At 44.4% G+C, this 19,371-nt stretch overlaps 1 protein-coding gene across 1 annotated transcript in view; it reads right to left on the bottom strand.

Annotated features, from left to right (window-relative positions):
- Nucleotides 1-1,315: 1,315 nt before the first annotated feature.
- Nucleotides 1,316-19,371, bottom strand: part of IMPG1 (interphotoreceptor matrix proteoglycan 1) — a 146,461-nt gene continuing 128,405 nt past the window's right edge. Inside the window, exons 16-17 of the mRNA XM_015416486.1 lie at nt 3,389-3,599; nt 1,316-1,346 (exon numbers count right to left, since the gene is read on the bottom strand). Coding sequence (XP_015271972.1) covers nt 1,316-1,346; nt 3,389-3,599 — 242 coding nt within the window. The remainder of the gene's footprint in view (nt 1,347-3,388; nt 3,600-19,371) is intronic.

The following is a 19,371-nucleotide window of genomic DNA, read 5'->3' as shown; positions in this document are numbered from 1 at the left end:
TGAAAATCTGGAAGAGCCCTTTGTCCCATACTTCCAGGGTTCTTTGTCGATAAACGTTTCATACATTTGAGCTGTAGAGCCAAACCCAGAAGAGAACACTATGCAAAGAGATGGGGTCCCCCCCCCCATTTCTATTGATTTTTATTTCTAGGTACAATGTCTAGTGGTGTCCCATGCAGCTCACCAGGACCCTCTGACCCTGAGGAGAAGCTTTTGGGGAGATAAAGGGAATTGCAGCAGGAAAGGGAAGTAGTCAGTATTATCTATTCTGTGGGCATAACATTGCTTTTGGTTCACTGGATACAACCATTTTGCGAACAATTTTCCTGCACCCAACAGAGTTTATTCAAAGGTCACTTTCTGGCATATTAGTTTTACCTTCCCAACCACCTTGTGAGCTAGGGTAAGCAGAGAGGCAGAGTTGGTTCCTGTGACCTGTCAGTGGAAGGGACTGCCCATCACTAATCTTCCTGGCTTAGCTCCTTTCCCAGTAGTCCTTTCTGAACCTGTGAAGGTTTGTTCCTGGACTTGTGGGACCCACATACGGTAGGGAGGAGAAAGGGAGCAACATTGTGCTTTCTGCTGTTCTGACAGCCGACCTCCCCCCACTGCAGCCTCCTGATCTGCATGGCTATTACTCCACCAGTTGCACATGCCCCCGGGAATAAACTTTCCTGGAATCAGAAATGGCTGCTAGGGAAATAGGTGGCCCTTGCATGGTCCTCACGTGGTCCTGCCCTGCATCCATCCCAATATATGTTAAATGATACATTTCTGCTGAACAATGAAAAACATTTTAAAGGTTTGGTTTCTTTCGACATTCAATGGTAATATAAAACCAAAAGAGGTCTCTATGGTGGAACCAAGCTTCTATGGGCAGAGTGATCTCATGGAAATGTTTATACTGCTTTCCCTGATCTCCTTCCCTCTCCCCCAGCCTCATTCTGTGCCCTCCCCCCAAAGCCATGCATGATGAAAGACTTCAGGTACCATTGAGAATTGGAGAAAAGGTTCCACTGCTCTCTTACATGAGCAAAGTTTACAATAAAAGCTTGAGCTCTGCTTGTGTAAAAGCTTGGATTCGCCCAGCTGCTCTCCACTGCAGCCCCCTTGATCACATGGCATTTCTTTCTGAAAAGCCCTTCGGCTGTGGCTCTTTGAAGTTTTCAAAAGACGACAGGAAGGTCATAATGGCCTCTGAACTCTTTTCCCCCAGAAGCCTTGGGTCCAAGCCATTATCAACAGTGATGGTGTTATGCAAATTTCCACAAACCTTTCCCCCCCATCTGGCTGTTGGAATCCAGGGCTTCAAATACTAACTTCTCAGTCGTTTTGAGTCTGGTGGCCTGCAGTGGAAAACAAGGGTAAGTGTTTGCTGCCCGTTACACAAGCTACCGGTGCCAGCAAGAGAGAACAGACATCACCGTGCAGAAGGGCCATCAGATGAGCTTCAGTAGTTGAATGTTTGGCTACGAAACTGCTACAGAGACATCACAGATTATTAGTGTTGGTGGGATTAGTATTTTTAGTTCTGGAATACTGAAGGCAAAATTAGATGATAATTTAAAAAGTTGATTGTTAACAAGAACAATGTTACAACTCTAGTAAGTAGATGGAGGAGTTTCAGCATGCATTTTACCTCCACGCTCTCTTTGGTTTCTGTGATCTTGTAACGTTTCTTGATCAATGCTTTCTGATGAACTAACACAAGCACTTACACTACATGGCCCACGGCAAAAACTACTGAGGGGTTCATCATGATCAAAAACAGGATTAATTCTTACAGCAGTCTCAACGTTGCATCGGCTGAGAGAAGAATTTCTACAAGGCAGAACAGGTTTGTTTATGGTAAGGCTTCTCATTTGCAGCTTTAACAGGACAAAAGTTTGAAGGGAAATAACATTTTTAAGAAAGCGAATGAAGGGTTGAGCTGCTTACTCAAAATTAGGCTTGTTTTTGCATTTTCTTCGTAACTTAATTATTAAAGTGATGAGAAGAAAAATGAAGCATAATGAGCCAACTATCACAGCTTTGGGAACGATGGATCGGGGAGGTGCTGGAGCGTATTTTGCACAATGCTCTCCTCTGTTTCTATGTACGGGGCATCTAAAATGTGGAGGGGAGAGGGAAGCAAAGCAATATATGTAAAAATAAACCCAAGGGCAACGAAACCCTGCATCTATTCATCAACACCTTTCCAGTATAGGAGAAATCCTGCAAATAGGTGGAAAAATAGCTGTCATAAATTAAACGAAATGGATCACCTCTCAGCTAGTTTTCTGTGTGAAACAATATGATGACATGAGATTAAATCTCTTTATGGTCAATGCAGATGAACAAAGAACAACTGAACAGCGATGTTTCTTCTCCTAAGGTAAGGCGATCAAGTTGGCAGAGATACAGTCTCACTGAATCTGCAGAATTAATGTGGGCTTCTATGCCTAGAGCTTTCCACAGGGCTGGTTCATAGGTGAGGTGCCAAACAGCTAGCTATAAGCGAATGGTGCCATGTGTACCTCTGGTCAAAGGAAGAAGAGTATTGACAGAGCATACACACCGACTGTCATGATTGCAGCAATTGTGTGTAACACTACAAACAGCTGCTTAACAAATATGTCATCAGAATAAATGCCAGTTGTGTCCTGGTTCACATGATCTCCCATATGGAAACATGGCATAGGTGTCTTTCCTAACATATGCAGCATCATGCCCAGATGTCTGCCACAAATCAGAGCTCACGACCTGGTACTCCACATGCTCTCAACATAAGGAAAGGTGCTCTCAACATAAGGATTGTCTACTAGAGAAAACATTTTAGTACCTTCTCCCCCACCTCCAGCAAAAAGTGGATTACAAGGACAGGGGGCAAGATCTGTTTCAAAACTTTACAGTCAGTACTCCTCTAAAGGACTATAGGTGCATATGGGTTCATTTTTAGTCTAATTAATATACTAAGATTTCAATGAGGTATGGTTTCCTTAGTCTACCCATAAATATCAAATACGTTATGTGAAAATTACAGGCTAGTATTTTTGGTTATTGACTTTCAAAACAAGCTACACCTAAACAAAATATCTGAGCTGTAGATGTGATAATCAAAACTTGATGACAGGTGCCCAAAATTAGGCAAAAATATTTAATTAAATCCCACTCTACCTTCTGCTTCAGGATTACTATGAGGTAGGTTTTGATTTGTGACCCGTTTTGTGGCTGAGGGGGGTAAACAGTACCCTATGAACCGTTCATGATAAATGTAGAAACATAACATTGGTCCATCTGACTCAGTATTGTCTATTCAGACCAGCAAAGGTTCTCCAGGTTCTCAGGTAAAATGCTATAGTGGTACAGTTATTGCAGAGTAAAAATTGTATTTACAACAGTTAATTACCTACAGACGGCTCCTCTTCCTGGAACTAATTCACATTTGCCACCATTAATACACAGGTTTGGCTCAATCTCACACAGGCTACGGCATGGCTGTCCATCTTTTCTTACGTAACCAGGTTTACAAAGACAATCCGCCTCTTTTGTCCACTCATTCTTTATGCAGTGTGAGAATTCATCACATGCCATGAACTTGCAAGGGTCCGCTTGATCAGCTGTAATGGGAGGAAGAAATCTTTTAAACATGTTCATTGATGCATTGCCACAGTGTACTTGGCAAAACCCCAAAGCAACTAGCAAGTACCAGACAGGGTTGCCCCAGTGATACAGCAGAGCCACTGTGTCCATCATGAAAGCCTGTCTTGGAAGAAACAGAATCACCTCAGTTTGCGCCCACAATCTGTAATGATACATTTTAAACAGCCTGGCTTTTTACAGTTTTTCTTTCTCTTTTTTTTAAAAATCATTTTATTTTCAGTTTTCCATAACTTACATACATTTATCTCTTATTTTCTAACAATTCGGGGTTAGCATTACAACTTTTCTTCGTACCATTTTATTGCATTTTGCCATTTCTGTTTAAATTTTTCCTCTGATTTTCCCGCCAAAAACATATTCAACTTATCCATTTCAATTACTTCAAAAAGAATGCTAATCAGTTCTTCCTTACTCGGTATACTGTCAGTTTTTCTATCTGCAAGTGAGCCATATTTACTTTTGAGTGGAACTGAATAGTACAGAGAACTACATGACTGCCCGTTTATTTAGAAGCCAATGTCCTCAGGGTATGCAATCAACTTTTCTGTATTATAACGAATATCTGTGTGCGTATGTTCTCAGCATTTCCCTGGGAAGATATCAAAATGCATTGAGGATTTCTATTCAAAACTGTTTGAGCTCTCCTCTGCTTGGTGCGGCCTGTCCCTGGTTGTTTAATTGTTGTAAGAACCTTAAAAAAGGATTAAAAAAAACACCTTAGGATAAAAAAACTGGACTGCTGCCAGAATTCAAGGCCCATGTAATATCCCCATACAGACCTGATATGTTGTGTATTTTCCTGCCACAGTATGCAATGATGTAATGGGGAAGCACACATTTTAGCAAAGTCAGGACACAAGAGAAACTTGATGAAGGCCTGTTTGTTTGTTTTTTGGTGGTAGCAGCCCTCTATTACTCTGTCTAAATTGTGTAACAAAATTTAGACCCAGTGCAGATGACTGGCTTGACCATTTCCATTTCATAAAATATGTAGTTTTTCTGTTGTGTATAATCATCTCCTGCGAAGTTATTCCCCTAAGGAGTAGAGTTCCATGGCTATACTCGTCTTTGTCTTCCATGCTGCTTCTCCATGGTTTTCAGATTTCACAGTGTCAAATGTCATGTACGCTGCCTTTTTTGTCTTTTTAATTTTTAAAACAATTTTTGTTTCAGTTTGGAATGTTTGTTATTTCTTTCTTAAAAAACATGAATGGGTAGGTATCTCTGAAGTTATGTTTTGTGATGAATCTGTTGGATTTGTGCATATGCAGTTAATTTTGATCTTTCCCTCCATTTCATACTCGTGGTAAACATGAAGAAGAAGAAGAAGAGGTTGGATTTATACCCCGCTCTTCACTACCCAAAGGTGTCTCAGAGCGGCTTACAAACTCCTTTCCCTTCCCCTCCCCACAACAGACACCCTGTGAGGTAGGTGGGGCTGAGAGAACTCTGACACAAACTGCTCTTTTTCAAGGACAGCTGTGCCAGAGCTTGTAACTGACCCAAGGTCACATCAGCAGGTGCAAGTGGAGGAGTGGGGAATCAAACCCGGTTCTTCCAGATTAGAGTCCGCACACTTAACCACTACACCAAACAGCATGTGCCGAAAGAGCAAAATCCCTTTACTGAAAAAACTTGTATAAAATATGTATGTATACATATATATATGTACATATTAATTAAAAAACACATGACATTTAAGACATGGAATTCATTGCCACAGGAAGTGGTGGCAGCTACAAGCACAGACAGATTCAAGAGGGGACTGGATAAACATAGGGAGCAGAGCTCCATCAGTAGCTATTAGCCACATGGTAAAGATGGAACACTGTGTCTGGGGCAGTGATGTTCTGTATTCTTGGTGCTTTTGGTGATAATAGTAGGAAGGCTTCTGGAGTTCTGGGACCACTAGTGACACCTGGGTTTTGGCCACTGTGTGACACAGAATGTTGGACTAGATGGGCCATTGGCCTGATCCAACATGGCTTCTCTTATGTTCTTATGAAATCGGTTTGTTTTATAAAAACAAAGTACAAAATATAATAATAAGAAGAGATTTGAATTATACCCCTCCCACTACCTGAAGGAATCTTAGAGCAGTGGGGAATCAAACTCGGTTCTCCCAGATTAGAGTCCGTACTCCTAACCACTACACCAAACAGGCATATCAAAAATAGGGGTCTATTGTAAGCTGCAAATTGAAAACACTACCTGCAATCAGACTTCAGCTGATGTTATTTTGCGTCTTTTATAGCACTGGTAAGAGACTCTATTGGCCCTTTTATTTTGCATTGCTGGCTGTTATAAAATTATAAATGATCTGAATAAGAGCCACTCGAATCCGACTCTAGGGTTGTGGTGCTCATCTCTGTTTCCAAGCTGAAGAGCCAGCGCTGTCCGAAGACATTTCCGTGGTCATGTGGTTGGCATGACTAAAATCCAAGGTGCACGGAACACTGTTACCTTCCCACCGAAGTGGTACCTATTTATCTACTTGCAATCCTTTGCTTTCGAAATGCTAGGTTGGGTTTGTCTAAACATATTGTTAAATTCTTTCTTTGGATATATAAAAAGGCATAATTCTTTATTTTCTTCTGGATATTAATGTAATGGTCTTACACCATTAACAATCTCAGAAATTCCCCATTCCTTTCGTAGCTTTCCTCTTCTTCTTGATTTTCTGATTTCTCCTCTTAAGTTTTAAAGTCTTAATTTTGTGTCTTTTTTCCTTATAAGTGTAGAAATCTTCTGAGTATAAACATCTGTACTCAATCTTTAGAGTAGTTTGTAGATCCAAGTGTTGGTTTCTTTTGTCTCTCTGAGGTGACATGTGACTCCTTATTTTGGCAATTTCATCACTGATGGTTCTTTTTTAAAGTCTCTGGTACACATTTGTGGAAGTTTTGTTTCTCTTCATAGGTGCAAACTCTATTCTGTGGATCATGTCATCTTGATTGTAGGTTTCCTCAGTATCCTCTACACAGTCATGTCTTTTTTCCTCCTCGTTCCAGGCTATCTGAACTGTTTCCTTCTTAGTTTGTTGCATCAGCATTTCTGTTTCCTCTTGTGTAGGGTAAAAAATTTCGTTGACTGCCCTTTCTACAACTACCATAGCTGTATTTTGAATTAAACTATGCAAATCCTTTAAGGAGACCTGTAATAATTGAATGCTTATAAGTTCAATTGTATCTGAAAATAAAGCCTTTGGCACCCTTTGAAGTCTATCTGTGCCATCCATTTTTCAACATGTTAAAACCAAAGAATCTCTAAAAATATTTTCCAACAAAGTTTTACAATGGCACCACGTCTAATAAGCATATAATCAACAATAATAAGCATATATCAACAATTATTATAGTCATAACATGTCAGGAATGTTATCTATTATTTACATCTCAAGACACTGAAATCAGAACAAAATAAAGATCCATAGTTTCAGCAAAGGAAAACAAAAAATTGTTATGGGAATATAATAAGTGAAAAAAATAGGGTAAGGTCCAATTTCCTTTTTCTCCTTGAGAGATCAAGTCTTCATATTCCATTTATTTAAAGTATAAACAACTTTAGTCCTTCTTTCAGCGTCTTCATGTTGTTCCAGCTGCTTTCTTTTTATTTCCAGACAAGGGAAAAAAGGGCGAGGGGAGACTCTGTTTCTGTTCCCCAAGATTCAGAGTCAAATTCAACTAGTTTTTCTCCAATTTTATATTCCACAAAATATAGTCGTAGAGAAGATCTTTTTCTTTATTTTCTTTGCCCAAGAGGCTATTTGAGAAGTTGCTTTGAATTCTCTTTGTAGCTGCCAGAAAGAAAGGAAGGGGGCAGGAAGTGAATTCTTCACCCCTCCATTCCATTGTCTTTTTAAACTTTAAAGGGGCTTTAACGATGGATAGTACATTTTCTGATATTGTTGCTTTAAGATGTACTCACTGTGTTATGCTTCGTCAATGTTATGGATGAGGTCCCAGCTTCTCCCCCCTCCATCGGGGCAGTCACGACTGCGTGCAGCCATGTCTGCATGGGCGCTCTCAGCTGGCTGCTGCATCGGGGCACATTCAGATCTCCACCCGCTCGCTGCCGCTTGTCATTGGAGTTTGGGAGCCCCCGAACCCCTCTAAGGAAGCCAGCAATCTGGTCAACACTTGGGAGAGCTTCCCAGTGTGACTGTTCTCATCACACTGAAACCCCGCCTCAAGAAGTGACATACTTTCTGAAGTTATCTGGAAGTGTCTTTTTGCATATAAGCCTCTATTCTTTCATGCTTTACGATCTGCTAACAAGACTCTGTTCATATTCCATCATTGTGGATACAAGTCAGCATCTACCAGGATCAGTTGAATTGCCCCATGTTATGGAAAGTCCTCCCCCACCAGATACTTGCTTAGCCTCAATGTGTCTTTCACTTATGAAGCAGAAAATATCCTTGTTGTGCCAGGCCTTTTAACTGAGACTATCATTTTCAGTTTTAACCAGCTGCTGTTCTGATTTACTAAATTTTTATTGGGCTTAATGATTGCATTCTAATTGTTGTAAGCATTTTTATGTTGTAAACTAGATTAGGAAAAAAACAGCTACCTCCAGCAAATAAGTTAATAAAAATAAAAGACATTTGACTGCTGCAGTAGATTTCATACTATATGCTACAGCAGTGTTGTCACAGCCTGAAATTCACATTTTCTTACTTTGTCAGCCAAAGTTTCTTTGCCTTGAATTAATTTACATCTGCCACCATTAACACACAAACAAATCAAGGATGAACAGAATAAAGCTAACAAGTGGGAACCCAACGGGTGCTGAGAACATAAATGCCCCTTCTTCAGTAGCTAGGGTTGCCAACTCTAGGTGGAGGGTGTGGAGCCTGGGGGAGGGTGGGCTTTGGGAGGGGCATGATGCTATAGAGTCCATACTTCAATAGATGCTATAGAGTCCATACTTCAAAGCAGCCATTTTCTCTAGCAGAACTGGTTTATATTGTCTGGAGATCCATTGTAATTCTGAGAGGACTATTTAGGACTCCAAGAAATTAAGGTATTCCAATGAATCATAGATTACTGTGTCTGCGTATAAACAAGGATGCCGATTTAGGATGCTGAACTACAAAAGCTTTGCACCATTGGGGCAGTATTCTGAAATTCATCAAGCCATACTAGGGTTCTATACTGTATTAGCAAGAATGTATTTGGGAGACCAGCTGAGCTCTGAGCATGTACTGTATTAGCAAGAATGTATTTGGGATTGCTTTGCTCACTTCTCAGTATGACAGCTGAAGAACATTTAAACATAAATATAAATGAAACATTTCTATGGAACACTATGCCGACAAATAATATGATCCCCTGAACAAACGGAACATGCCCAGTTAGCATGAAAAATTAAGTGGCAACTGAAGGGTATTGTAATGTATTGAAACGATTACATGAATCACCTCATAGGACTTACATGTTAAGCTTCGAGCCAAACCAGGGCTCCACTGAATGAACTTCCTATTGGTCGCTCTGCAACAGCGACCAATCAGAACTGTGCCTTTTCCCTGCGAGGGAAAGACTTTCATTGGTCCTTAACTAAGCAATCTCATTGGTTGTTAATTGTAAATAGGCGTGGCTACATTAGCCCGGTTATGTTTAAAAGGAGCATAAGCTCCCACTGTTTTCTGTTCTGGTTTCTTACTGAGTTAGTGCTTGCTCGTTACTTCCAATAAAGCTGAATCACTTGCTGAATCACTGTACGAGTCCTTTGTTAGCGCGATCTAACAATTGGCGACGAAGGTGGGATGTTAGAGCAGGTAGGCAGCCCTGCGGACATCCACACTTCGGACTCGGAAGAAAGCGGGCAAAGCACAGCAGCCGATCCGGCGGAGGCGCCACCAGCTCTGGTGCCCAAGTCTCCCACGATGGCTGGAAGCCAGAAGTTCGAGTGCTTCGAACCCTCCTCAGAAGACTGGGACTCCTACCTGTCCAGGTTCGAGTTCCATCTGGAAACGCACGACATTACCGACGCGACCAAGAAGCGGGCGTGCCTCCTGAGTTCCTGCGGGAAGGGAACCTTCGACATAGCCAGGTCGTTGGTGGCCCCCACGGATATTAAAACTGTCACCTACGCTGACATCACGGAGAAGCTTAAGGCTCACTATTCTCCACAACCGTCGGAGATCGCCTGCCGGCACGCTTTTTACAAGCGGAACCAGGCCGGAGGCGAGACCATCGCAGATTTCGTGGCGGCCCTTCGCAAAGCCGCACGACCATGTAATTTCCACAACGTGGAGGAAGCCCTCAGAGACCGTCTCGTCTGCGGTCTCAAAGATGAAAGGCTGCAACAGAGGCTGTTCGCCCGCACCACCCTGACCTGGGCAGTGGCCTACGAAGAGGCCGTGGCCGCGGAAGCAGCGGAGAAGTCCACGAAGGAGGTCCGCCAGCGGGTGGCAGAGCCCAGTATACACGCTCAACGAGACAGCGAGGGCGAAGACGCGGATGATGACGTCAACGCGGTTCGAGGCAAGCGGACCCCAGCGAAGACTACCAACGTCAAGCCTTGCTCCGGTTGTGGCGGGAAACACCAGCGCGACTCCTGTTGGGCTCGTGATGTCGACTGCAGAGCGTGTGGGCGGCGTGGTCATCTGGCCAGAGTCTGCAGATCAGCAAAGAAGGATCCCTCAACTAACAACCGGTCAGCGCAGAGGGGCACTCCAGTCAGCACCCAAGGCAAGACCCGTTCCTCAGCATCGGAAGCAAGCTGCCAGTTGACGGCGACCTTGTCGAGCGCATCGGCCGTAAATCGCACCAGCAGCCAGGGCAAGATCACCGTGACTCCACTCCTCGACGGCCGACCCTGTACAATGGAGGTGGACTCAGGATCGTCCGTGACGGTGATTTCTGCCGCGTCCTGGCGCCAGTTGTTCCCGAACCGAAGCCGGCGGCGGCTCCAGCCTGCGGGAACCAGAGTGTCCGACTTCCAGGGCAACCGAATTCCCTTGGCCGGACGGGACTCTGTTACTGTTGAGTATAAGGGGAAATGTGTTAAACTGTCATTCCTGATTGCAGAGGGAGACCGGGTTAACCTGCTAGGGTTAGATTGGTTTGAGCCATTGGGCATTGGTATTTCTGGGATTAACAGGATGTCTGAAAATAAATGGGGCATGCTGTACGACCTGTTCCCTGATGTATTTGCCGAAGGGTTGGGGAGGTACAAGGGCCCCCCGGTTGCGTTTGACTTAGATCCGTCAGTCAAACCTATTAGGTTGAAGTATCGGAAAGTACCTGTGTCTCTCAAACATAAGGTGGAAAAAGAGATTGACAAACTAGTTGAGCAAGGGGTTTTAGAGCCAGTACCATACAGCAAATGGGAGACCCCGATCGTAACCCCTGTCAAATCAGATGGGTCCATACGACTATGCGCCGATTACAAATGTACGATTAACAAGGCGCTGCAGCAACATTCGTACCCGGTCCCGGTAATAAGCCACATTTTGGCTTCCCTGGGGGGTGGCAAGATTTTCGCCAAATTTGACCTGGCCCAGGCATACCAGCAGTTGCCTGTCACCCCGGAGGCTGCCGAGGCCCAAACAATTGTAACCCACCAAGGGGCTTTTAAAGTGAACAGGCTGCAATTCGGGGTCAACGTAGCACCTGGGATTTTTCAGGGCCTCATGGAACGTCTACTAAGGGGGGTACCTGGCACAGTGCCCTATTTTGACGACGTGCTGATTGCGGGCGGGTCTGAACAGGAACTACTGGACCGGGTTAAAGAGGTCCTCAGGCGTTTTCAAAATGCCGGTCTCAGAGTTAAGCGCTCAAAATGCACGCTCGGGGTGGAAAGTGTGGACTTCCTGGGGTTTCGCATTGACGCAGAGGGAGTCCACCCCACGGATGAGAAGGTATCTGCAATCCAAAACGCCCCCAGGCCGGTGAGTAAGAAGGAGCTCCAATCCTTTTTAGGACTCCTGAATTTTTATCATGCGTTTTTACCGCATAAGGCATCAGTGGCGGCCCCTTTGCACGCGCTTTTGCACAAGGAGGCAAAATGGAAGTGGGGGCAGGCCGAGGAAAAGGCTTTTGTGGGAGTCAAGGAGCTGCTGACATCTAATGCCGTACTCACGCATTATGATGAACACAAGCTCCTGGTGTTAGCTGCTGACGCTTCACCTTTTGGAGTAGGCGCAGTTTTAAGCCATCTGATGCCTGATGGGAGCGAAGCGCCTATCGCTTTTTATTCTAGATCACTATCTGCGGCAGAGCGGAACTATGCCCAGATAGACAAGGAGGGTCTGGCGTTGGTAGCGGCTGTCAAAAAGTTCCATGATTTTATTTTTGGCAGACGATTTTTGCTGGTCACTGACCACAAGCCGCTACTGGGGATTTTTGCGCCCGATAAGCAATTGCCAAACATCATGTCCCCACGCATGCTTAGATGGGCGATATTTTTGCAGGCTTATGATTTTGACTTAGAGCACCGGCCTGGGAAAGCGATTGGGCATGCGGATGCCCTCAGCCGGTGCCCGGTGCCGGACATTGGCGCAGACCCTGCCCCCGCCTGTGAGGTCTTGGCAATTGAGGAGCTTCCTCGACCCCCGGTATCATCCAGGGACATTGCAGCACACACGGCCAAGGATAGCGTGCTGTCCCGAGTATTAAACTGGGTTTGGAGGGGGTGGCCGGTTGGAAGCGTTGAACCGGAGTTCGGCCCTTACAAAAGCCGTCAAAATGAACTATCCATTTCTAAGGGCTGTGTATTATGGGGGAACAGGGTGGTGGTTCCTGACAAACTCAGGACGAGAGTGTTAGAGTCGCTGCACGAGGGTCACCCCGGTATGGTACACACCAAAGCGTTGGCCAGAGGGTATGTCTGGTGGCCGGGGCTGGACAAAGAGATCGAAGAATGGGTACGAGGGTGTCCCAAATGCCAGCAAGTCAGACCCGATCCCCCACAAGCTACACCCCAAGGCTGGGAGTCATCTGGTAAACCCTGGGCCAGATTGCATATAGATTTTGCTGGCCCTCTCCAAGGGCAAATGTTCCTAATTGTGGTGGACGCTATGTCCAAATGGCTGGAGGTCGTGCATATGAAATCGACCACATCACTTGCTGTGATCCATGCGCTCCGCCGACTTTTTGCCACCCACGGGTTGCCTGACGTCATCGTCAGTGACAACGGGCCTCAATTTGTGTCTGAGGAATTTAGGCTCTTCCTCACGAGTAATGGCATACGCCAAATGACTTCGGCCCCTTTCCATCCGGCATCTAATGGCCAAGCCGAACGGATGGTCAGGACGGCCAAAGAGGCCCTGGGTAAAATGGACGAAGGGGACTGGAGCCAGAGGCTGGGCTCCTTTCTTTTGCTGCAGCACACCACCCCCTGTAGTGCTACAGGCCGTAGTCCGGCCGAATTGTTAATGGGGCGGAGACTCACGACCCGTTTGAACCGAATGCACCCAGACCTCACTGAAGAGCAATCCGAGCGTACCACGGCGCAACCGAAGGTGCGCATGTTTGAAAAAGGGGACAAGGTTTTCGCACGAAATTATGCAAACGGGCACTTATGGCTTCCTGGGGTTATATCCGACTCTGTGGGTACTCGAATGTATGTGGTGCAGTTAGCTGACGGTCGAATATGGCGGCGCCACATAGATCAGTTAAGGAGACGTTGGGCTAGGGACAGCGCTGACTCTCCGACGGCTGAATCCCCTGATGTCGAGTGGACACCCCCAGAGCAGGCGGTGAGTACCGAAAGGCCCGGTACTGTCCCCGAGTCAGGGCAGAACCCTGTGTGCGGGGCTGAAATCCCAGTCGAGTCTGTGCCTGATCCAGGCTGTAGTGAACCCCACTCTGACCCACAACCTTGTCTGCCCATGGAGCCTGCACCGCTCCGCAGGTCCCAGCGTTCGCGGCAAATGCCGACTTATCTGAAGGACTATGAGTGTAAATACTGTTGGAATAACTGATGTACAAAGGTTGATTGCATGTTTGTAAATAATAAAACAATTGGGATGATGGCTTAACTTAGGGGGGAGGAATTGTAATGTATTGAAATGATTACATGAATCACCTCATAGGACTCCCATGTTAAGCTTCGAGCCAGACCAGGGCTCCTCTGAGCGAACTTCCTATTGGTCGCTTCGTAACAGCGACCAATCAGAACGATACCATTCCCTAGGAGGGAAAGACTCCCATTGGTCTTTATTCTAGCAATCTCATTGGTTGTTATTTGTAAATAGGCGTGGCTACATTAGCCCGGTTATGTTTAAAAGGAGCATAAGCTCCCACTGTTTTCTGTTCTGGTTTCTTACTGAGTTAGTGCTTGTTCGTTACTTCTAAATAAAGCTGAATCACTTGCTGAATCACTCTACGGTTCCTTTGTTAGCGCGATCTAACACTTAACCCACAGGGGTCTTCAGTTTTGTTCAGCTGGTGAGCAATGCTCCCTCTACGCTGTGGAGTCTTGTGAGCAAAGATTCTACTTTGTGAGCTACCGGCATTAAAGTTGTGAGGGAGCGATTTGGCTACTGCAGAAATTAGTTCGCTCCGGAGCCATCCCTTCCTGGGCTAAGGCAAAAAATGTGCAAGCTGGAGGCTAAAAAAACTGTGAGCTAGCTTACACTAACTCAGCTTAGAGTGAATGCTGCTTGTGAGTGCTTCTGGGATTTTGAGAACAGGCTCCACCATAAAAGGGCTGCTGTGGTGGCCTGGATGAATCACAAAAGGGTGGGAGGTGGCAAGTTAAGCATTGACTTGAATGTATGTAAATAATAAAACAAATGGATGATGACTTAACTTAGGGGGGAGGAATTGTAATGTATTGAAACGATTACATGAATCACCTCATAGGACTCCTATGTTAAGCTTCGAGCCAGACCAGGGCTCCTCTGAGTGAACTTCCTATTGGTCGCTTCGTAACAGCGACCAATCAGAACTGTGCCTTTTCCCTGCGAGGGAAAGACTTTCATTGGTCCTTAACTAAGCAATCTCATTGGTTGTTATTTGTAAATAGGCGTGGCTACATTAGCCCGGTTATGTTTAAAAGGAGCATAAGCTCCCACTGTTCTCCGTTCTGGTTTCTTACTGAGTTAGTGCTTGTTCGTTACTTCCAATAAAGCTGAATCACTTGCTGAATCACTCTACGAGTCCTTTGTTAGTGCGATCTAACAGGTATGGTGGAAAGAAGACAAGCCCTGATTAGAACCAGCCAAATGACATTATAGTGTGCAAGCTTTTGAATTCTTCAGAGCTCTTCTTCAGGCTGAATGTTACCAATAGCTAACTAAATAAAAAGACTAAATTAAAATAAATTAAAAAATATTTTAGAAGCGTTTTTGAGAAGGATATGATGCTGAAGCTTGGTCAAGCCTGCATTGCAGCTTAGATGCAGAGCTGCTTCAAGTTGTGCTTATTTCCCAGCTATTTGGGCAAGAGGCAGTAAATCAATTGAGCTCCATAGGCATCAACAAAGCCCAGCCAATGTCTCTAATTTAAAGAAACTGCAGGTGGAGAGACAGAGGTGGAGGTGGAGAGACGGATTGGTCTGGTAATTCAGTTTTGCAAGTGATTTTGTCCCCTTACCCACACCAGATTTCTTCATTAGTTTCCCACCAAACATTCACACAAGCAAAATTGCATCCACGATATAGCTGAACATGACAGCTCTTGCCTGAGCCAACAATGTCTTTGCTGATTCAACACAGTAATCTAATATGGTACAGTTTACACAGGAAAAGTAGCACCCACTGCAATGATGGTGGATAAACACCATGGATTGCTTTTGATTCTCTTCTCTTTTTCCAGTAAGCTAATACTAGTCCTGAGGCACTGCTGTTTTTCTTTCCCACTCTGACTCTCTAAGGGCTCCCTTATTATATGGATGTTATGATTTTTTGCCAAAGCTTTCTGCAAATAATGAACTACATATTCTTTAATAGATTCTTGGGATGTCTTATGAATATTGTTAGTTTTGGTTGATTGCGATCAACTATCTGTGAATTTTAAAAAAGAGAGCAAATATTTCACTGGTTTAACTATAGCACTGTTTCCACTAGGTGGCTCTCATTTTCAAAAATCGGCTTTATTTTACATTGGCAACTGAATTTTGGGGCTGTCGTTTTTTCTGAGCTGACAAATGTGAACATGACAGAAAATTGTAAACCTTTCTATGAGCTGCTGCTTCTGTTGAGTCTTGTGCCAATTATATATGTAGCATTTTGATTCTGCATGTATGTAAAGATGCTAACTTGTCTCTCTAAACTATACAAATCTTCCTACTCATGGGGGGGGGGAGAGAGAAAGGAAACTAAACAAACAGAACTATTTCTATATATGTACAGTCTTTAAAACCAGTATCACATGTCAGCATGCTGCACTTAGACATCTAATTCTAATTCTAATTAGAGTGGCTGTCCAAGATCAAACATGGAATAAATATAATGAATAATTATATTTACAGTTAATAATTATATATACACAGTTAAGATAAATATACTTGATCAGATCCAGGAGGTATTGTTGATTTGTTAAACTACCATTATTGTTCCTAGCCAGTGCAGCTGCCACACAATTGGAGTCATATGAGCTGACCATGATGTTCCAGTCACCAACCTGGCAGCTGCATTCTGAACCACCTGCAGTTTCTGAAACACTTTCAAGGGTAGCCCTACGTAGAGCAAATTGCACTAGCCCAATCTGGAGGTGATCACAGCATGGATCAATGTGGCAAGGTCTGACCCAGACAAATAAGGAGCCAGTTGGCAGGCCTTGCGCAGGTGAAAAAAATGCTGACTGTGCTACCATAAACACTGGTTTATCCAATAACAGTGCAGAATCCAACCACACCCCAAGGCTCTTTACAGAGTCTACAGCTGCCAACTGGACACCATCGAGTCTCAGAGTGACCTTCCGGCTAGCATCTCAGTCAGCCAACTCCCCCATAACCATTGGACTACCACATCCAGGCATACATAGATAAGACCATGAGGGCAAGCATCTGGCTTGTACATATGACATAGGGCTGGCGCAAATGGATGGAACATGGGGGCAGGCTCCCCTTCACCACAACTTAGCACGCATTATGGGAGTGCGAATGTACTCCCATGAGCCCTTGTCTTCTGCATTCCACCACATGTGGAGTACTGGGGCAAAATATAAACTAGCTCTGAGACCATAGAAAGCAGCCTTGACAAAAACAGAAAAGCACACTACAGGGTTCAAGGATGGTGGTAGTGAGTAATGGGAGGGATACGAACAGAAGAAGAAAAGATACTTGACATTGTAGGTAAGTGGAAATGAAAGGGCAATGTGGATATCCAGTTATATGTGCATACTTAGTAAGGGCCAGAGGCCAGCCTGCAGGAGGAAAGCATACATACTTTATATATATGTGCGCAAAGGGAAGGAGGAAAGATATCCTACTGAAGATATGTCTGTTAGTTCAAGTTTCTTGGATGTGTTACTGCATGCTCTACCAAGGTAGCTAGATGTAGGTACAATCCATTCTCATCTCTTTGTCTGATTTCTGCATGCCGAGCTTTCTGCAGCATATGAAAGCCCACAGTTTAATCAACTTTCCCCTCCCCCCCAGATAGGATAAGGACCTTTGAAGACCTAGCATGTTCATCTTATTCAATTCGAACAAATGACAAATTTGTGGATGAGTAGATAGTGTTCCATTTCTTTCCTTGCCAAAAAATGACAGCATGAAGGACTTGAAGTCAGAATGACAGTGACCACATGAATACACACACAATTTCAGCTGAGTGAGTTCCCATCATCTAATAACCAGTGTTCCCTCTAAGGTGAGTTAGTGTGAGCTAACTCACAGTTTTTTAGCCACCGGCTCACATAATGTTGTCTTAGCTCAGGAAGAATGTCTCCAGAGCAAACTAATTTATGCAGTAGCCAAATCACTCGCTCACAGCTTTCATGCCAGTAGCTCACAAAGTAGAATTTTTGCTCACAAGACTCCACAGCTTAGAGGGAGCATTCTGAGTAACCATACCTTCTTTGATTTTTATCAATGTTACTCTTTGAATTTATATGCAGAATCATTCTGTTACCACTCACTTTGCCCTTCCTTCTTGTTGCTGTTTTTATTCCTGAGGGGGCTGGCAGTTCTCTAGCCTTAAAAACAGAAGCTTGGCTCCCTACTCTAGTCAAGCAGATAATCTTTAGTTAATATGTGCTTATTTCACAGTGGGGAGTGAAATGTCCCATTATGTGATGTTCCTGAAGGGTGACTTGCAAAAGGAGGAAGGAATGTCTGGTGAACTAATTATTTCTCTGCTTCCTAGGATGGGAGGCCAAATGAACAGATGCTCTTTGGTACTGCATGTGTTCTAGGAAATGTGCAAAATTCTTGAGATCAGCATATTCAGAAAGATATCAGCATGAATAACAGAACCTACTTTGGACAGTGAGATTTAGGCTATGTTGGCAGTAGGAAACAAGCTGGAGTACTTCATGCCATATCCTGGGTAGAGTTGGTAATTAGTATCCTATTTTCAGCACTGGTTGTAGGAAGTAAGTTCATTAGTTGCAATGGTGCACATAACATTTGGGCAGCTGGCAGAAAGGACACATTCTATTTCTTCAAGATTAGGTCCACTAGTAGGAAAGTCCTCCGTGAGGATCTATTCCCAGTGGAAAACTACAGGAAACCAGGTTCAGTCATCAGCTAGCAGATCTACTCAGAAATAAGCACCTCAGTCTCTTTCTTTCTTTCTTTCTTTCTTTCTTTCTTTCTTTCTTTCTTTCTTTCTTTCTTTCTTTCTTTCTTTCTTTCTTTCTTTCTTTCTTTTTCAGATTTTTTGCCCCACCCTCCCAGTTAAAGGATGGGCTGATTATTCATGAACTGCACAAAACCCATAAGCAATGTCACTGACTTGAATAGACTTATTCAGAAACAAAGCATTCTAGTACAGTCACGCAGGGCATGCAAAACAGATGCTCTGCCAAGCTTATGGTTGAGGACAGCAACAGCCTCCATAGCATTCGGCCCATGATCCGCCCCCCCATGGAGGGAGAGAGGGTTACACTGAATGCCATCGACGATCTAGATTGAATTTTAATGTTTTTATTTTATTAATTAAGAACATAAGAGAAGCCAATGTTGGATCAGGCCAATGGCCCATCCAGTCCAACACTCTGTCACACAGTGGCCAAAAATACCAGGTGCCATCAGGAGGTCCAGCAGTGGGGCCAGGACATTAGAAGCCCTCCCACTGTTGACCCCCCCCAAAGCACCAAGAAGACAGAGCATCACTTGCCCCGGAGTCCCTATCTATACCTTGTGGCTAATAGCCACCGATGGACCTCTGCTCCATATCTATATATCTAATCTCCAACAGATGGCGCCGTGCGGATACTTAGTCCCAGGAAAAGGAAGCTCCCTCTGGCCCAGGAGCTTCTCCTACATACTCAGTAGACTTCCTGTATCTGCAGAAAAATGCAAAAACTAAGAAAATCCCTCCAGGGATGGCTGAATTCCCCCCAAAACCTTTTGAAATGGCCTCTGCAGGGATCTGCTTCAGACACCAACTGTGAGAGAGAGGTTAGAACGTTCAGGGCGGGGGGGGAGAGGCTTCTAACCGGCTCTGTGAGTCAAAGGGTGTGGGGGAAGGGCCCTTTCCAGGCCTCCTTTGGCCTTTCAGGGAGGGAGGGAGCCTTGGGGCCTGGCCTGGGGAGTCCCTAGAGGTTTTGAGGTGGGATTGGGGAAGGGAGAGGTCTCAGCTGGGTATAATGCCACAGAGTCCACCTT

This window comes from Gekko japonicus, unplaced genomic scaffold (genome assembly GCF_001447785.1).
Source record: "Gekko japonicus isolate JY-2015 unplaced genomic scaffold, Gekko_japonicus_V1.1 scaffold2356, whole genome shotgun sequence".
NCBI classification, from domain to species: Eukaryota; Metazoa; Chordata; class Lepidosauria; order Squamata; family Gekkonidae; genus Gekko; species Gekko japonicus.
This window is presented reverse-complemented; position numbering and strand designations above follow the sequence as displayed.